Consider the following 16,381-nt stretch of genomic DNA (forward strand, 5'->3'; position numbering starts at 1 on the left):
TGTGTAGACCTATCCTTAGTTGAGCAAAAAAGTTTGTATGTCCCAGGAAAGTTTTAAGTACTACTGATTTAAGGTAATAGAAAGTACAGGTGTTACTTTAAGTGTCATCTCTAAAGAGAAATGGTGACAACACAGCAAAGTGATAATTGCGTAGCATTCTAAAGCTAATTTTAAAGTATTTTTATTGTTCCAAACCCCAATGAATTAGAGTAACCTGGATTGAGCAGAACTGTCAATACTGCCAGATACAGAATTTCAGATATTAAAAATACCTCTCATGCATGTTATGCAAATAGATAGCCTTTAGCTTAACAAATCTGTTTTGTTTCCCAATTTATAGCATGTACTAAAATGTATCTTTATATGAAACTATAGTAGGAGTTTTATCTTTGTGAATATATGAAAGCAGGCATGTTACTGGATTTATTGGTATTTTTAATTATCTGTAACTGTTCACAGAGCACTTGAGTCTTAAATCATTTTTTCTTTTGTTCTTTTAAGTTGTTACAGCCTGTGACATGGCAGGTGCAGCCATGTATGAGCTGGTGCGAGTGGGCCACAGTGAGTTGGTTGGAGAGATTATTCGGTTGGAAGGTGACATGGCTACTATTCAGGTGTATGAAGAAACCTGTATCCTTTTTGTTTCACTTTCCTGCCACTTTATGTGTAAGAATTTAAGGATTTAAGCTAAAGATAAAAGTAGCTACAATCAGTGATATTAGAAGTGTGAAATACAGATGTTGTGAAGTGACCTGATTTATATTGGAATAACTGAAGATAGGAGACAAATATACTAGGGATTAGTGCTCTTATTTTAAGAAATTAGTTTATATTCTGAACTTGCATAGCCCTTAATGTTTTAGTAACTCACAAACTTCAGAGGTACTAGTTGGAAGTTTTTTTATTAGGACACATATTGTAATAGTAGTAGTCATAAATGGAATAACAGTATTAATTTGCACTACTAAAATTTCAATCATGATTTCTGCTTAAAATAATAAGTCTATAGTTAGTCACCACTGTTTAATCAATAGCACTCGGTGGCATGTTACAGTTTTGGCACAAAGAAGTCCTTACTGTTTGGTTATTATAATACCAAGTTTTAAGCCATGCATAGTGGAGTGCATGATCCCAGCACTCTGATCCCAGTACTCTGGAAGGTTGAAGCAGGAGGATCTCAAGTTAGAGTCCTGGCTGGGCAATTAAACTTAGCAAGACGTTGACTCAGAATAAAAAAGGGCCGGGGATGTGGCTCAGTGCAAAGGCAGTAGACTCAATCCCTAGCCCTGTAAAAAAATTCTTTTGATTCACTTTTAAGCATAAATTGACCACTATGCTCACCTAAACTAGTCTATTATACGTTATTTTATATTTATATTTTTGTGTTTGTATGTATATTGTAGGAGATGGGTAGATAATGTGATAAAATGTTAATGATAGAATCTAGATGGTAGAGATAAGGAGAATTCACTGACAATTTCTCTCAACTTCATAGGTTTAAAGAATTTCATAATCAGATATTAGGGATGAAAGTACATATTTTAGAAATCATTCTAGAGCAATTTATAGATGCCCCGATTCCTTTTTTTTTTTTTTTTTTTTTTTAGTGGTGACAGAATTCTATCGTGTGGGCTTCCATAACTAGTTAATCTCTTAGTGATAGAAATCTTTTTTTTTTTTTACCGGGGATCGAACTCACGACCGCCTGCTTGCAAGGCAGATGCTTATGCTGCTGAGCTAAATCCCCAGTCCCAGTGATAGAAATCTTAATTTTGATTGTTTTTTATCTTTTTCTGTTATCAACCATGTCACAGTATAACTACCATATAAATTTATAGAAGTTAGATCTCTAGGTCAAAGCTTATCCATTTTTATTTTATTTTTTCCATTTTTAATTTTGATAGATAGTGCTAAGTTGTTTTCTATGAAAGAGCCTGTTTTCACTCCTGTCAACAAATACTAGTGAGCAAGGCAGATTTGCCTTACTTATTTGTAGATTTTCTTTTCCTTTTCAAAGGTCTTTCTCTGTGTGTGTGTGTGTGTGTGTGTGTGTGTGTGTGTGTGTGTTCCTAAGAAATGAACCCAGGGCCTTCTCACCGAACTGGATCCTTAGCCTTTTTAAAAATTTTTTTATTTTGAGACAAGTATCACTTTAGTTGCTAGGTTGGATTCAAACTTGTGATCCTCCTGCCTCAGCCTCCCAAAACGCTGGAATTACTGTCATGCACTGCCATGACTGGTTTTTTCCTTAGATCTCACTGTGGTAAAAGTTTTGCCCAGGCCTACTATCTTTTTTAGAGACTGTTGTTCTTCAGCAGTCAAAAATGATAAATTAATAAGAGGTTTTTGCTTCTATTTTGAGCCTTGCATTTCCCAAACCAAAAAGATAACTGGGCAGCTGTAGTGAACTCACATGATGCCAAGGATGTTTTAAATTTTTGAGGTTAACCAGGAATCTTAGATACCTTGTCAGACAGTAGTTGCTTGAGATAATAAACAGTTTCATTACTTGGCTACATCACTTTTTTGTCAGTGGTGTCATGTTTGGAGAGCTCACTTTTTGATGGTTGCTATGCTGTAATGCTAATAGGTGAAAATCAATGTGAAAGAAATTTCCAGTCTGCATGGTAGGTTTGAAAATTATGTAGTGCCCAATAGGCATTTCCGTCCTATTCATAAGAATTATGGTTAAGACTAAAATTAATATCCTTTTTTCCTTTCAATTTATGTATATTCTCTTATTGCTTCTCAGCTGTTAACATGCATATGTTAATTAAGTTGTGTACACAAAACTCTAATAAGTGCAATCATTATGTATATTTTTTTATTTTAAAGAAAAAAATAAAAATGATAGAATTTCAAAATAAGATAATAGATTAACAATGGTTAATATATTGTGTGTGGTAATCTTTAGTATAACTGCTCAGATTATAAAATACAGGCATCAAAAATTGTTTAAATAATGTAAACAGTTCTTTTCAGTGAATTAATAGAGATTGGTAGTGTGATTGTCTTATCTATCATATATATATATTCTTTGCTCTTCTTTCTTTTCTCCTTTTCCCCATGCCAGTTTTCTTTCATTTTGAGCAGTTTCTTCCCTTTTCACTTTCACAACATCTATTATATATTTTGGATCTTACTTATGCTTTCAGTTTTTTACACTAGAGAGACAATATAATGTTTATACATGTGAGTCTAATTTAATTTATTTCACTTACGAGGGGCTCAAGTTGCATCCATTTACCTATGGAAGTCTTTGAGTTTATTCTTCTTTATAGCTGAGTAGTACTCCATTGTATAAAAATACCACACCATTTTTATCGTTAGGTATATTTTTTTTGTCAGGCATTAAAAATATTACTGAAACACTAAAGTTTCTGTAAAGCAAGAAAGTTTAGGAGCCTCTGTTTTAGCTTATTTCCTATTTATTTATTTAGGGAAGGGGTACTCGATATCAAACTCACAACCTTGTTCTTGCTAAGCAAGTGTGTATGCCACTGAGCTATATCCTCAACCGCTTATTTCCCCTTTAAACTGTGATACATCCTATTAATGTTAACTTTCAATTTTTAGCATGAGTTTTCCTCAACCACTTTCTAGCTGGTGTATCTGTTGGAGACCCTGTACTCCGTACCGGTAAACCTCTTTCAGTAGAGCTTGGTCCTGGCATTATGGGAGCCATTTTTGATGGTATTCAAAGGCCTTTGTCGGATATCAGCAATCAGACCCAGAGTATCTACATCCCAAGAGGAGTAAATGTGTCTGCCCTTAGCAGAGATATCAAATGGGATTTTACACCATGCAAAAACTTACGGGTATGTCTACACAACCAAGAATTTCTAACCTTGACAAAGAAGCTGGAATGAATATTTGGGGAACATTTAGTACTTTTAACCCAAATAAAAGTAGACTGAAAAGCAGAATTTAAGTGTTTCCTTAAATGCACCAATAAGATTGTGGAAGTAATATATTTATTAATAGATGAGACAAATGATTAAATTATACCAGTGGGGATAGATCTGTTTTGGGTTTATTTGAGCATTAAACAGGTAAATGCATTTGTTCTCTAGGTTGGCAGTCATATCACTGGAGGAGATATTTATGGAATTGTTAATGAGAACTCACTCATCAAACACAAAATCATGTTACCTCCACGAAACAGGGGGACTGTAACTTACATTGCTCCACCTGGGAATTATGATACCTCTGTAAGTATCTTTTAAACTGTTCCACAGAGTGGCCTTATTTATCTATAATAGTTGCCTTGTTTCAGTGCCCTGAATAAAATATGTAATATATAAGTTCTAAGTAACTGTATATACGTGTGTTTCTAGGAATTGGCCTCAGGGTTTTGCACATGCCAGGAAGTGCTATACCACGGAGCTGCATCACCAGTCCTATATTATTTTATAGGGACACTTCTGATTTAGACTTGAGAATACAAATTAAGAAGTATAACATTTCCTACCTTAATAACTGATGCTACATTTGTTTAAATCTTTTATAGGCATGAATGATTAGACTTTGATTTTTATTGTCAGTCCATATTCACATCATTAATCATATAATGAATTAGCGAATTCTTTCTTTGAGCAACTTAGTCCTTTACTTGTATTTATAGTTACATATGGTATTATTTGATATAATTGTTATTATTATTATTATTATTTATGATTAGTTTTTATGATTGCCTCTCAGTAAAATGGAATAAGAGATTATCGTTAAATCTTTTCACGGAAGTCTGTGCTCTGCAACATATGAGGACAACAAGCATTTGCATTAGAATTGATGTTTTGACCAAAGGTCTAGAGTCATTAGCTTAGGAGCTCACTCATTCCAATTGAAGGAACCACCCAAAAGCAGATAATTCAAATTGATGCATCAAAAAATTACAGGGTCTTGAACTTCGGAATTCAGTATTCACAGATGTTACCATTACCATTGCCTTTTTGCTTGTATAAATATTTAAATTAGATATGTAAAGATTTTAACTATTTTAAATATTTGGAGGCTTTTATTTATTTATTTTAGTGCTGGGGATCAAACTCATGACTTTGCATTTGCCAGGCAGGTGCTTATGCTGCTGAGCTAAATCTCCAGCCGTATTTGAAGACTTTTAACAGATAATTTTTCATTAAAACAGTGTAAGATCAGTATAGTAGAGTAAATAAAACAGAATGGAAAGTAACTATGAAACTTTACCTTCTCACTAGGCCCAGGAGTATCTTACTGTCTCTTTTAAGACTTTACCATTTGTTTACACATAGTATAATAAAGCATTTCTCTGTTGTTTAGTATACTCTTTCCTAAAAGACTCCACTACACTGTTAACATCATCAAAATAGTAACACACCTGATTTTAAAAAATCAAGATTATACAAATGTTCACAATAAAAAGTGTAAATCTCCATTCTCATGTCTGTGGACCACCTTTCTACTCCCAAGAGGAATCTGAAGTTCCCTAAATTTTGAAGGAAAAATATTCACAAATTTGACCATGCTCAAAATCCTCTATTTTTACAGGATGTAGTCTTGGAGCTTGAATTTGAAGGTGTAAAGGAGAAGTTCAACATGGTCCAAATATGGCCCGTGCGTCAAGTTCGGCCTGTCACTGAGAAGCTGCCAGCCAATCATCCTTTGCTCACTGGCCAGCGAGTCTTGGATGCCCTTTTTCCGTAAGTTTGTGATGTCTCCCACAGTTTTTGCTAGGAGTCATTATATGTGCTTACTTTCTTATTGTAAGTTAATGTTTTGTGTGTTATTTAATACAATCTTAAATTTTATCTAGAGTATAGTGGTGAGTTAAATTTAGTTATCCATTGCCAGTATTTGTTACCGAGTCAAACCATTGGAGATATTTTTCCACAAAAGTAGACAGAAAGCATTATTTCTACAAGCATCTGGAAAAAATAGTTTTTAGAATATCTATGTTAGAACAATGTAACTATCTTAAGTTATCCAATAATAAAGTATAAATTGTTACTCTAAATTGGTTTCTCTTTAAATCTCAGACTTCACCATATCCTATTGTATTTTCAACAAATGGCTTTATCCTTTTACACACAGGAAAGACTGAAGGTTTGAAGCAGGAGCTCCTTCACTATCTGACTACCAAATCAGTCTGTCAATATCTGACACTTTTTTGAGCTTTGCACATGGCTGAGCAGGTGCCTCCCCGCCGAGCCACATCAGCCTTGCCATGTACTCTTGATGTAGACTCTTCCCTTTAAGATGCTCTCTGAGTTGTTGCTATTGCTGTCTCATTAAGACTTTCGTCTTTTCCTAATTCTTTAATAGTCCCTCCTGTCGGCATATCTTTCACTATTCAGTGTAGGCTCCATAATCTTTATTATTCCTCTGGTTATTTACCTGTAGCACAATAAATTTTTTTCTTCCTTTGCATTTTATCACACCCATCTGGCAAAATTCCAAATGTAAATCACTCCAGCAATTTCCTTGTCCTTAATTCTATACACAGGCTTCAGAAAAAAAATCAAACAGTCAGTATAAATTGATATCTGACCTCACCACTACTATGTAGTAATCCTGCATTTCCCTAGTTGTCATTCTCTCCTGTTTTCCTCAGCAGCTATTTTAAATTGCTCTGCTTGCCTAAGATCTTTTTATCTTCCCCTTTCACTACAAATGATCATTCTAGATCCTTCACAGTGAAATTAAAGACTGGAGATTTAGAATTCCTTCAGTTTCCTCCAGGGTTATTTTACACATTCCCATGCGTCTCCTCCTTCCGTTTTCTGGAACTTAACCCCATTTTATGTCTCCTCCAGAACATTTACCTTTGTTATCTTCACATCTTCTCCTATCTATAAAAAAAAAATTCGCCCTGCACCCCTTCCCATCTTTCACTACATTTTTCTGTATCTTTATGGCTAAACCTCTTGAAGCAATCAGTATGTTATGTCCATTTCTTCTACTGTAATTCACTGTACTCCACTCTTGACCTTCCCACCCTCTTAACTATCATTTATGTTATCAGTCACTCCCATACTCGATTAATTTAGGGCATAAATTTCAGTATTTTCTCATTTTCTGCAGCTTTGAATATTGTCTTCCACTTCTTCCTCGAAGCACCTTTTTCTTTTCTTCTTCTTCTTTTTTTTCCTTCCTAGCAGCTTCTGCCCATAAGTTCTTATTCTCTGTTGTAAACTTTCTCCCTTAAGTTGTGACATTGCTTAGAGGTTTTCCTGCTTCTAAAACTTTTCTTCTTACTTTTCTTTGGATGGCTTTACTACTCACTGACTTGACTTAAATATGTATGTATGCATTTTGACTCTTACCAGTATCCTCACTTATTCTCTTTGAGTTTTCCTTTAGTGCTTTTGAATAGCCTACAAGAGCCTCAAAATTCAAAACTAAAATCGTCTTAATTACCATGCCGTTCTGTGTTCCTTTTCTTTCTTGCCTGTAACCACAAATATCATTAGCACCCATCTAATAGATCCCTAATTTAAAATCTGTGACTTCTGTCAAAGACTGATCTGATTTTTGTATACTTAATCCCTATTCCCTAGCCCTAATTAAGGCTCTCACTGTAATTCCTGTAATAATCACATTTAATTAGCCTGCCTGTCTTCAGTTGTTTTTCTAGGTGGTGGTTCATACAACATAGTAGTCCATCCAGAACTTAGATCTCTGATATTGTACTGTCTTACTTGAAACCTTTTTCACACAATCATTAACTTCATTTAAAGCCACCCGCTATTTGGTTATTATCTACTTTCTAGCATTATCTCAGCCTCTTGATTCCCTAAGTACATCCATAAACACCTCTTTCCAGGCATAATGAAAGCCTTTTAATTTTTCAAGCAGTGACTGTTTCATCCATGGACCTTTGAGCCTGCTGTTCCCTCTGTCTGGATTGTTATTTCTGTATTTCTGTTTCCTTTCAGGTCTGTCTGCTTTCAGGAAGAATTTACTAACCTCACTCACTGTCTTAGTTACTTTTTACTCATCACTGAGACAAAATACCTGAAGCCCAAAGTTGGGAAAGGAAAGGTTTATTTCTTACAGTTTTTGGAGGTTTCAGTCCACACTCAGTTGGCTCCAAGGCAGGCAGGCATGGCTAGGCCCCAGTTCATGGCAGCTGCAAACAGCAAGCTTGAACCAGCAAAGAGCAAGACACACCTTCTTCCTACCATTACATCACGTCCTGGCTCCACCCCTAGGTGGGTGGAGCACTAACACCATCAATCCAAGCTCTAGACAATGCAAATGCACAAACGCACAATGCGAACTCATGAGGCCTGGGGGCCACAGACATAAACCATGACACGCACTAAACATCAAACTTTGCACCCTTTCCCAGTTTACTTCCACAGCTCTCCGTGACAGCACTTGTAACATTGGATTGCGGAATTTCCAAAGCAGGGCACATCCAGCCCCATCTTACTCTAGGTTAAAATGATTTGATTGACAGAATCGTAAGAAAAATGTGACATGCCTGTTTAGTTTATCAAATACATTGAAAGGTTTAGAGGAGAAAAAAATTTTTGGCCTTGTTTATTTGTTTTTATATTGGATCTTGCTATGTAGTTCAGGCTGGCCTCAAGCAAGACACAGTTAAGAGGAGAAAAGATTTTAATGCAGGTTTCCATTGAGAAAATCAGTTACTCTGCTTAAGGATGCAATGGTTCTCTGAATTTTTATGAAAAAGCAGAACATTGCAAAGACATTTCCTTAGCATTACATCCTATTTCTCCTGCATAGACTGTCCCCCAGTACACACACACCACATGTGCATGCATGCACACACATGTGCACGTAAACAAACACACACTGGTACACATACAGAGAAATACCCACTTTGTCTTTCCCAAAAGTATTTTACTCTCCACTGCCACTTTTTAAGGGAAATTTGAAAGTGGCTGCTAAATGTTACCATAATCACTGGTCAATTCACCATTTTGTCCCTTGAGAATCTGAGCTCTGTGAGTATAGAAACATCGCTCTCTTACTGACTGTTCTCTCTTCAGTAGCCTCTTTAAGCACAGTTTTCAATATCTAGTACTCAGCCGTGGTTAAAAGGGGATTGGCTCAGCACCGTGACAGTTTGAATCTGGATGTCCCCACAAAGCCTCATATAGTCAGGGAGACGGGCTTCTAGGATTTGTGATGCCCAGAACTGGTCCAATGCTGGAATTATGGGTATGAGTGCTATACCCAAGTGGGTGTGGCCTACATACAATATAAGGGGCAGAAAGAGTCTTCTCTCCGTGCTCCTCCTCTTTCACTCTTGTTGCTTGTGCTGTTTTCCACTGCCGTGAACTGTCCCCTCTGCCATGTGCCGTTCTGTCTTGGAGCCAGTTGATTATGTACTGTGAGCTAAATTAACCTTTCCTTCCTTAATTTTGGGTATTAGCTATTTTGTCTCAGCAACGAGAGAAAAGTAATCAAGACAACCACCTTAACAAAACTCTATTCATCACAATTTATAATACGACAAATTTTCTAGCTCTTATTTCTTGCCTCAGTAGACAGGTTTCAAAAGTTGCTTATGGTTTTCTTACTTATTTTTTCTGTTGTCTTTTCAGGAACGAATACATATAATACATATAAGCTAATAGATATTCAGAATGGCAGTAGTATTACTTTTTTATTTCCATCTCCCTCTTTTGCTGCTACCTTATGAAATATATTTTCACTTTTCAACTATAGAGATGATAAATAGAATAAAAGCATATGCTATCATAGGTACAAACTAAGGGAGCAGTTGTATTTTTATCTATATATTTATTTCTGTATATCAATTAAAGTGCATTCTTTCCTTAATTTGTATTTTTTGTTACTTGCCTACTTTACTTAATAGTATTTATTAGCAAGTAGAGTAATCCTTGCTTCTTTTTTTGTTGTTTGCTCAGGTGTGTACAGGGAGGGACAACTGCTATCCCTGGGGCTTTTGGCTGTGGGAAGACAGTAATATCACAGTCTCTGTCCAAGTATTCTAACAGTGATGTGATCATCTATGTAGGATGTGGTGAAAGAGGAAACGAGATGTCTGAAGTTCTCCGGGACTTCCCAGAGGTCTGTATTTGGAAAGCTTCACATAATATTCTGGAGGAAATAACCACATATCAGTTTTGATTGGCAACTTTTTGTTGGGTCTATAGCAATGCTCATTTGTCAAGGATCTTTTAAAGAATTTAAATAACATGGTTAATTTGAATATTTACGGAAAAGAATTTAAATTTTTCAAAGTCAAACACTTGAAAATGTATCTTATTTTGCATCTTTTAGGATTGAGAGGAAAATAAGACAAACAAAACACTTATATCCATGAACTTTACAAAGCCTTTGTGAACTACTAGGTTACTATAATAACATTTTACCTTTCATAAAATGATAGATTTTATTTATGAAATGGAAACTATAGCAACTTTTTTTTTTTTTGCAGTACCGGGGATCGAACTCATGACCTCGTGCTTGCAAGGCAGACGCTTATGCCACTGAGCTAAATCCCCAGCTATATCCACTTTTAATTGTATATCTTGGGTAGAGCAGGCAGGAGAGGTGGACTGATGGGGAATATTTCTTTGGGAATGCTGATTAGAGGGGTTAAGTATGCACAGGTTGTAGGGAAAAAAGTAACCAAAATACTAAATTTAGAAATTGGAGGATCACTAATGGATTTCTTTGCATCTAGCTCACTATGGAAGTTGATGGTAAGGTAGAGTCAATTATGAAGAGGACAGCATTGGTAGCCAATACCTCCAATATGCCTGTTGCTGCTAGAGAAGCCTCTATTTATACTGGTAAGTTATGAATTAGAATAAAAGCTATTAAAGCTATTCTTAAGTTTAAAAGTAGTACCAGTACCTTTGTCAAAAAGCTTCTTTTATTCCAAAGTACTTCCATGTAAGTGTATTTTCCTTACTTTTAAGAAACACTACACAGGCTGGGGATTTAGCTCCGCAGCACAAGCACCTTCCTGGCCAACGCACGGTCATGAATTTGAGCCCCAATACCAAAAAAAGAAAAAAACACTGCACATATTTTACCTTGAGAATAAATGAACAGGAAATATTTATAAAACCATCCCCATCTTTTATAATGAACATAAAATGATATAGTTTATACTCTTTTCACCATATATTTTGCTGCCAACCTATCTTTAAATGTATTTGTACCTTTGTACAAACTTACATACATTTGTATAAACTTGAATTATCGGCTTTAAAATATTATTTGTTAATTAAGAATGTAAGACAAAAAAATTGTTGTGTTTACGTATTTCCCCCATTTTTATTCCCACTCCATTTGGAGCTTTTAGTACTTTTATTTCTACATCTTTAGGATTTATTAAGTTTATATTTTGTTCTAGATCAATCCAATATTTGATTTTGCATTAAACTTGCCATAAGATGGGAATGAATGTGCATTGGCATTATTTTGGTCACACATTCTCCATTTATTTCTTAGCTAAAATTTTCCTTTTGAAAGTGTCAAGAAAGACACCTGGGAACTTTGTTCCCTAAATTCTTGTTTCTTCCTAAGTTGCTTTTTGTTTTTTTGTATATATATGAATTTTTATAGAGTTGATACTCTAGTAGTTTACATAGTAATGTTTCCATTTTCGTAAAACAATGGATTTTATTTATAAAGTAGAAATAATGCCTATCTAAGCTTTAATAGTAGTTTGAGTATAAAGTTCTTGGATCAATATTTCTTTCTTTATGAACCAATATTACATTGTTAAATGTTGGAGAGAGATCTGAACCAAACCTTCTTAAAAAGAAGATTTTTCCTGGGGCTGGGGGTTTAGCTCAGCAGTGTAAGCGCCTACCTGGGTTGTGAGTTTGAAACCCAGTACCAAAAAATAAATAAATAAATAAAACATGGAGGTAGGGAGACAAGAGAAGGAGTGTGGATGGTCTCTAGAAACTGCCAATCTGCACGTAAAACCAGTAAGGACAAAGGAACTGCACAGAACTGAATTCTGCCAACCACCAGAATGAGTCTGAAAATACAGCCCCACTTCCACTTTGAGTCATGAGCCCCAAGTGAGAACATTTTTCCTTTTGTCCAAGGAAATTTTTCTTTAAATTTGAATTTTGAATTTTATTAGGATATATCTCAGTATTAATAGTTTCAGTATATATTACCTTGAGACAGTGTATTCTTTCAATCTATGAATGTTTTACAATTTAGAAGATTTAACAGTATGAAATTTTTTTCTCTTCTATTTTAGCTATCTTTTTAAAATAACAAGTAGACATAATGGCTCTCCTTTATGTGTTTTCCATATGTATCAGTTCCTTTCCAATCCTTTTTATTTAGCCTTTTATGTACACAGTTTATAGGATGTTTAACCTGCATTTCTATAGTAATTTTCTATCCTTTTCACTCTGTGTGATGTTCTGCAAGTTCATGAAACATCTCTTAACTGACTAGATAGTCCTTGAGCTTTTATGATAGAATGCATTAAGGTTTTCTTTTGTAATTAACTGTGGTTACATTTGCATCATTCCTTGGTATGTTCTTTAACCTCCTAGTATTCCCTTCCTTTTTCTTGTTTCATCTTATTTAAATATTCTATACTGGCATTGTTGTTACTGTTACTCATCTGTGTAGGAGATGGGAGGGGCTGAGTATCCTGTCTAAGATAGCAGGAATTCTGCATTGTAACCTGTGGGGTTTGTTTTGGCATGCAGTTGTATTAATAAGGTACCTTACTGTTTACTTTTGCCTGCCAGCCGAAGTCAGTAATTGTAAGGCCATTCATAATGAATTCTTTCTCTTCTGTCCTGTTTCAGCCACATTTTGTGTAGTGAGGATAAGATGTGCTTAAATACATTTTACTCATGTCCATTTCCTTCCTTTTTACAGATGCCAAAGTGGATTCATTTTATTTTATGTGTTTCTGTTTCTTTGCTAGTAAAATAAAGGAATTCCAGGCATTAGATTTTCAGACTCATTTGCTGTGGCAACAGCCACACGTTTTTAATATCTTACAGTTACCGTTTTTAATATCTTAAAGTTATATAATACTTTATATTTTGGAGAACATTAAAATATATGTACAGGTGTCATCTAGTTATTTGGGAGGGTTAATGACAGAAAACAGAACCCAGGGTTTCTTTCTGTGTATTAGCTTCAGTTTTATGTTTTTTAGTTTATTAGTACATTTGTATAGTACATAATGTTTATACTCCTTGTGGGGAGTTGGTATATATACATAACACATCTTAATTCCTTTTTTCATCCCTGTTCTCATCTCTTCTCTCTTTATATTAGCTTCTTGAAAATGTTTTACTGTTAGTAAATTTATAAGGGTCTGATCTATGTAGCAGAAAAATCCACATAATTGAGATAATACATATGTTAATAACAGTTGTTCCTTTTGAAATGTAACTGAACAAGTTAATTAGTTGAATTAGTGTGTGTGTGTTTGAACTGTATTTGGAAATTAATTTTAGAATTATTGCAACAAAGAGAAGGAGAAAAAGTGTTTTCCTATGTTAAGTTAGGCTAGACTTTGTCATCAGTTAATTCCAAACATGTAATTGCCTACTATAATATATACTTACTTCAAATGATTAGGGACCTCTCAGTCTGCCATTCTGGGCTAGGTCTCAGGCTAAAAAGAGCAACTTGCAGTCTTTCTACTTAATGCTTTAAAGTTTGCTTGAGGGTTTAAAGTTGAGATCATATATTCTAACATTGTAACTTGTGTTGCTCTTCCCAATTTAGGAATTACACTGTCAGAATATTTCCGTGACATGGGTTACCATGTCAGTATGATGGCTGACTCCACCTCTAGATGGGCTGAGGCCCTTAGAGAAATTTCTGGTCGCTTAGCAGAAATGCCTGCAGGTAAATCTTCGTTATCATTTATCATATAAGCAAGATTGATAGGATTAAGGGGCCTGATTTAGACGCCTTTTATAAATTTCTTTTCATCTTTCAGATAGTGGATATCCTGCATATCTTGGTGCCCGTCTGGCCTCTTTCTATGAGCGAGCAGGCAGAGTGAAGTGTCTTGGAAATCCTGAAAGAGAAGGGAGTGTCAGCATTGTAGGAGCGTAAGCATCCAAGCTGTTTACTTTTCAAAGGAGAAAAGTCACTTTTTTTTTCTATTAACAATAATTACACCTCAGATAAACCTCATTGGTTGAGATAGATAGATAACTAGATATGTATCTATATATACATATATGTATATATAGAGAGAAAGAGACAGAGAGAGAGACTTCGTGTAGCAGTAATGGTTCTTATTGAGGCTGTCCTCCAGTGTTACTCACAGAGCTTCAAGGAGCTCTGTGTGCTCAGGTTCACTGATTTATTATATTTAAGTCACAATATCTTAGGAATAAGTTAGAAAATTATAGATATGCTCTGGTGAGGATATATCTTGGTAGAAACTTTTAATTGGTTTTATTCTGTTTTATACTCTTTAAAATAAAAGCAAATTTAAGAAAGAAATGAATGATCTTTGGAAAGAAAATATTACGTAAAATTCTTAACCAAAAGCCATTTCTAAATTGCAAATAGGAACAACAATTACCACATTGAGCCTTACTTTCCTCTTGAGCTTTTCCTTACATTCTGCTTCATTTATTTGATTAGAAATAATGAAACTGATTGTAAAAAAGATGGCTTCATATAGTAGAAAGTACTGTATAATTATCATCTTTAAGCCATACACAGTGGTGCATACCTTTTAATTACAGTTACCTTGGAGGCTGAGACAGGAGGGTTTTGAATTCCCAAGGCTAATCTGGCAACATAGCCGGACTATGTCTCAAAAAAATAAAAATAATTGTTCTTATTTGCAACTTAGAAATGGCTTTTGCTTAAGAATTTTATGTAATACTTTTTTTTCCAAGGATCACTCATTTCTTATTTAAATTTGCTTTTATTTTAAAGAGGATAAAACAGAATAAAACCAATTAAAACAAACCAATGTAGAAGATGCGGGACTTTAGAACATTATGAAATCAACAACATTTATGCCTTTGATGTCTTCAGAATAGCTGCAGATAACTTCAGATATAGTGAAAAACAGAATAGAATAGAAACAACAAAAACAAAACAATGAATGCAATAAAGGACTTTAAAACAAGTCTATAATAAATCCAAAATTGCTACCATAATATATCTTGCTATCCTTGAAAGAGCTGCTCCTGCCATTGGATTTGACATACTCAAAATAAAGAGAATAAAACACAACCCAACAAAACAATGGAAATGATATAGGACTTCCAAAACAAGACCACAGGGAATCAACAATGGCTGTAATCCTCAGAAAGAGAGTCCCCCTAGATGTTACACTATACCACTATCCCCTGAACCTATAATCAGACCACTGGCCATAGACCTGCAACTTTGGTGAAACACCAGAGCACCACAGTTATCCAACTGCATTTCACCTCAATAGCTATCATCACAGCCTGTGTTTCTCTGGATAAGCCTGTTGCTTATGGGGGAGGCCCCCACGGGGTGCAGGGTAGGGGGTGGGAAGGTGGAGATTGGTACTTGTCAGCCCAATGCCAAAAGGGGCTCAGTCTGTCTGTTCCAGTCTGGTGGTGGCTTGCACATGGCCCTGGTTCCCAGACTTGGGAGGCTCTTTTTTTGGATCATTCATTTCTAAAAGTTTATACCAAAAAGTTACACTGGGGGCTGGGGATTTAGCTCAGCGGCATAAGCACCTGCCTTGCAAGCAGACGGCTGTGAGTTCGATCCCCAGTACTGATTTAAAAAAAAAAAAAAAGTAACATTGGGGGTATAGTTCAATGATGGAACATGTAGTTGTAAGGCACAAGGCCACGGATTCCCAATGATGAGTAAATGGATGTTATTTACATTAAATTTCATATGTGTATTTTTCATAAACATTTTAATTTCTATTATTTTTATTAACTTTCAAATTTTGACTTTCATGTACATTTTTCATAAGCATTTCTAATAATTATGTGGTTTTTTTTAATCTAGAGTTTCTCCACCTGGTGGTGATTTTTCTGATCCAGTTACATCTGCTACTCTTGGTATTGTTCAGGTACGTGTTATATTAGAGTAGTCAACTTCTCAGTCCCCCTCAGCTGTTCTAATACTGTGTGAATCATCATGAAATATTTGACTTAACAACCAATGAGTAGACAGTGGCAAGTTGTGTTTTGGGAACATGAAGACCAGCAGCCTAATTAATACTATCTGACTTTTCTTGGCTCTTTAACCAGTTTTTAATAAAGTAAATATGTAAGTGGAAAATACACTCAGCTGGCAAATACAGCTAGAATTATCTTATCCTTTAAACAAATGGGCCCAATACTGTATAATGGCAAAAGTCTAGAAGTTTATTCCTCCTCATAGTATGATCCAGGGCAGAAAATGTCTCTCTTTCATTCATCATGTTGGAGGCCCA

The 16,381-nt window shown here is 35.2% G+C and overlaps 1 protein-coding gene across 2 annotated transcripts in view; it reads left to right on the plus strand.

Moving 5' to 3' along the window:
• The window catches only part of Atp6v1a (ATPase H+ transporting V1 subunit A), a 54,191-nt gene that overhangs the window by 25,742 nt on the left and 12,068 nt on the right, over positions 1-16,381 (plus strand). For both annotated transcript variants that reach the window (XM_003469209.5, XM_063224992.1), the window contains exons 3-11: positions 502-630; positions 3,604-3,818; positions 4,074-4,211; positions 5,527-5,678; positions 9,882-10,044; positions 10,664-10,772; positions 13,711-13,833; positions 13,928-14,042; positions 15,952-16,015. In XM_003469209.5, coding sequence (XP_003469257.1) covers positions 502-630; positions 3,604-3,818; positions 4,074-4,211; positions 5,527-5,678; positions 9,882-10,044; positions 10,664-10,772; positions 13,711-13,833; positions 13,928-14,042; positions 15,952-16,015 — 1,208 coding nt within the window. The remainder of the gene's footprint in view (positions 1-501; positions 631-3,603; positions 3,819-4,073; positions 4,212-5,526; positions 5,679-9,881; positions 10,045-10,663; positions 10,773-13,710; positions 13,834-13,927; positions 14,043-15,951; positions 16,016-16,381) is intronic.

This window comes from Cavia porcellus, unplaced genomic scaffold (genome assembly GCF_034190915.1).
Source record: "Cavia porcellus strain 051 isolate PalLab524CR breed Dunkin Hartley unplaced genomic scaffold, mCavPor4.1 scaffold_15, whole genome shotgun sequence".
NCBI lineage: Eukaryota > Metazoa > Chordata > Mammalia > Rodentia > Caviidae > Cavia > Cavia porcellus.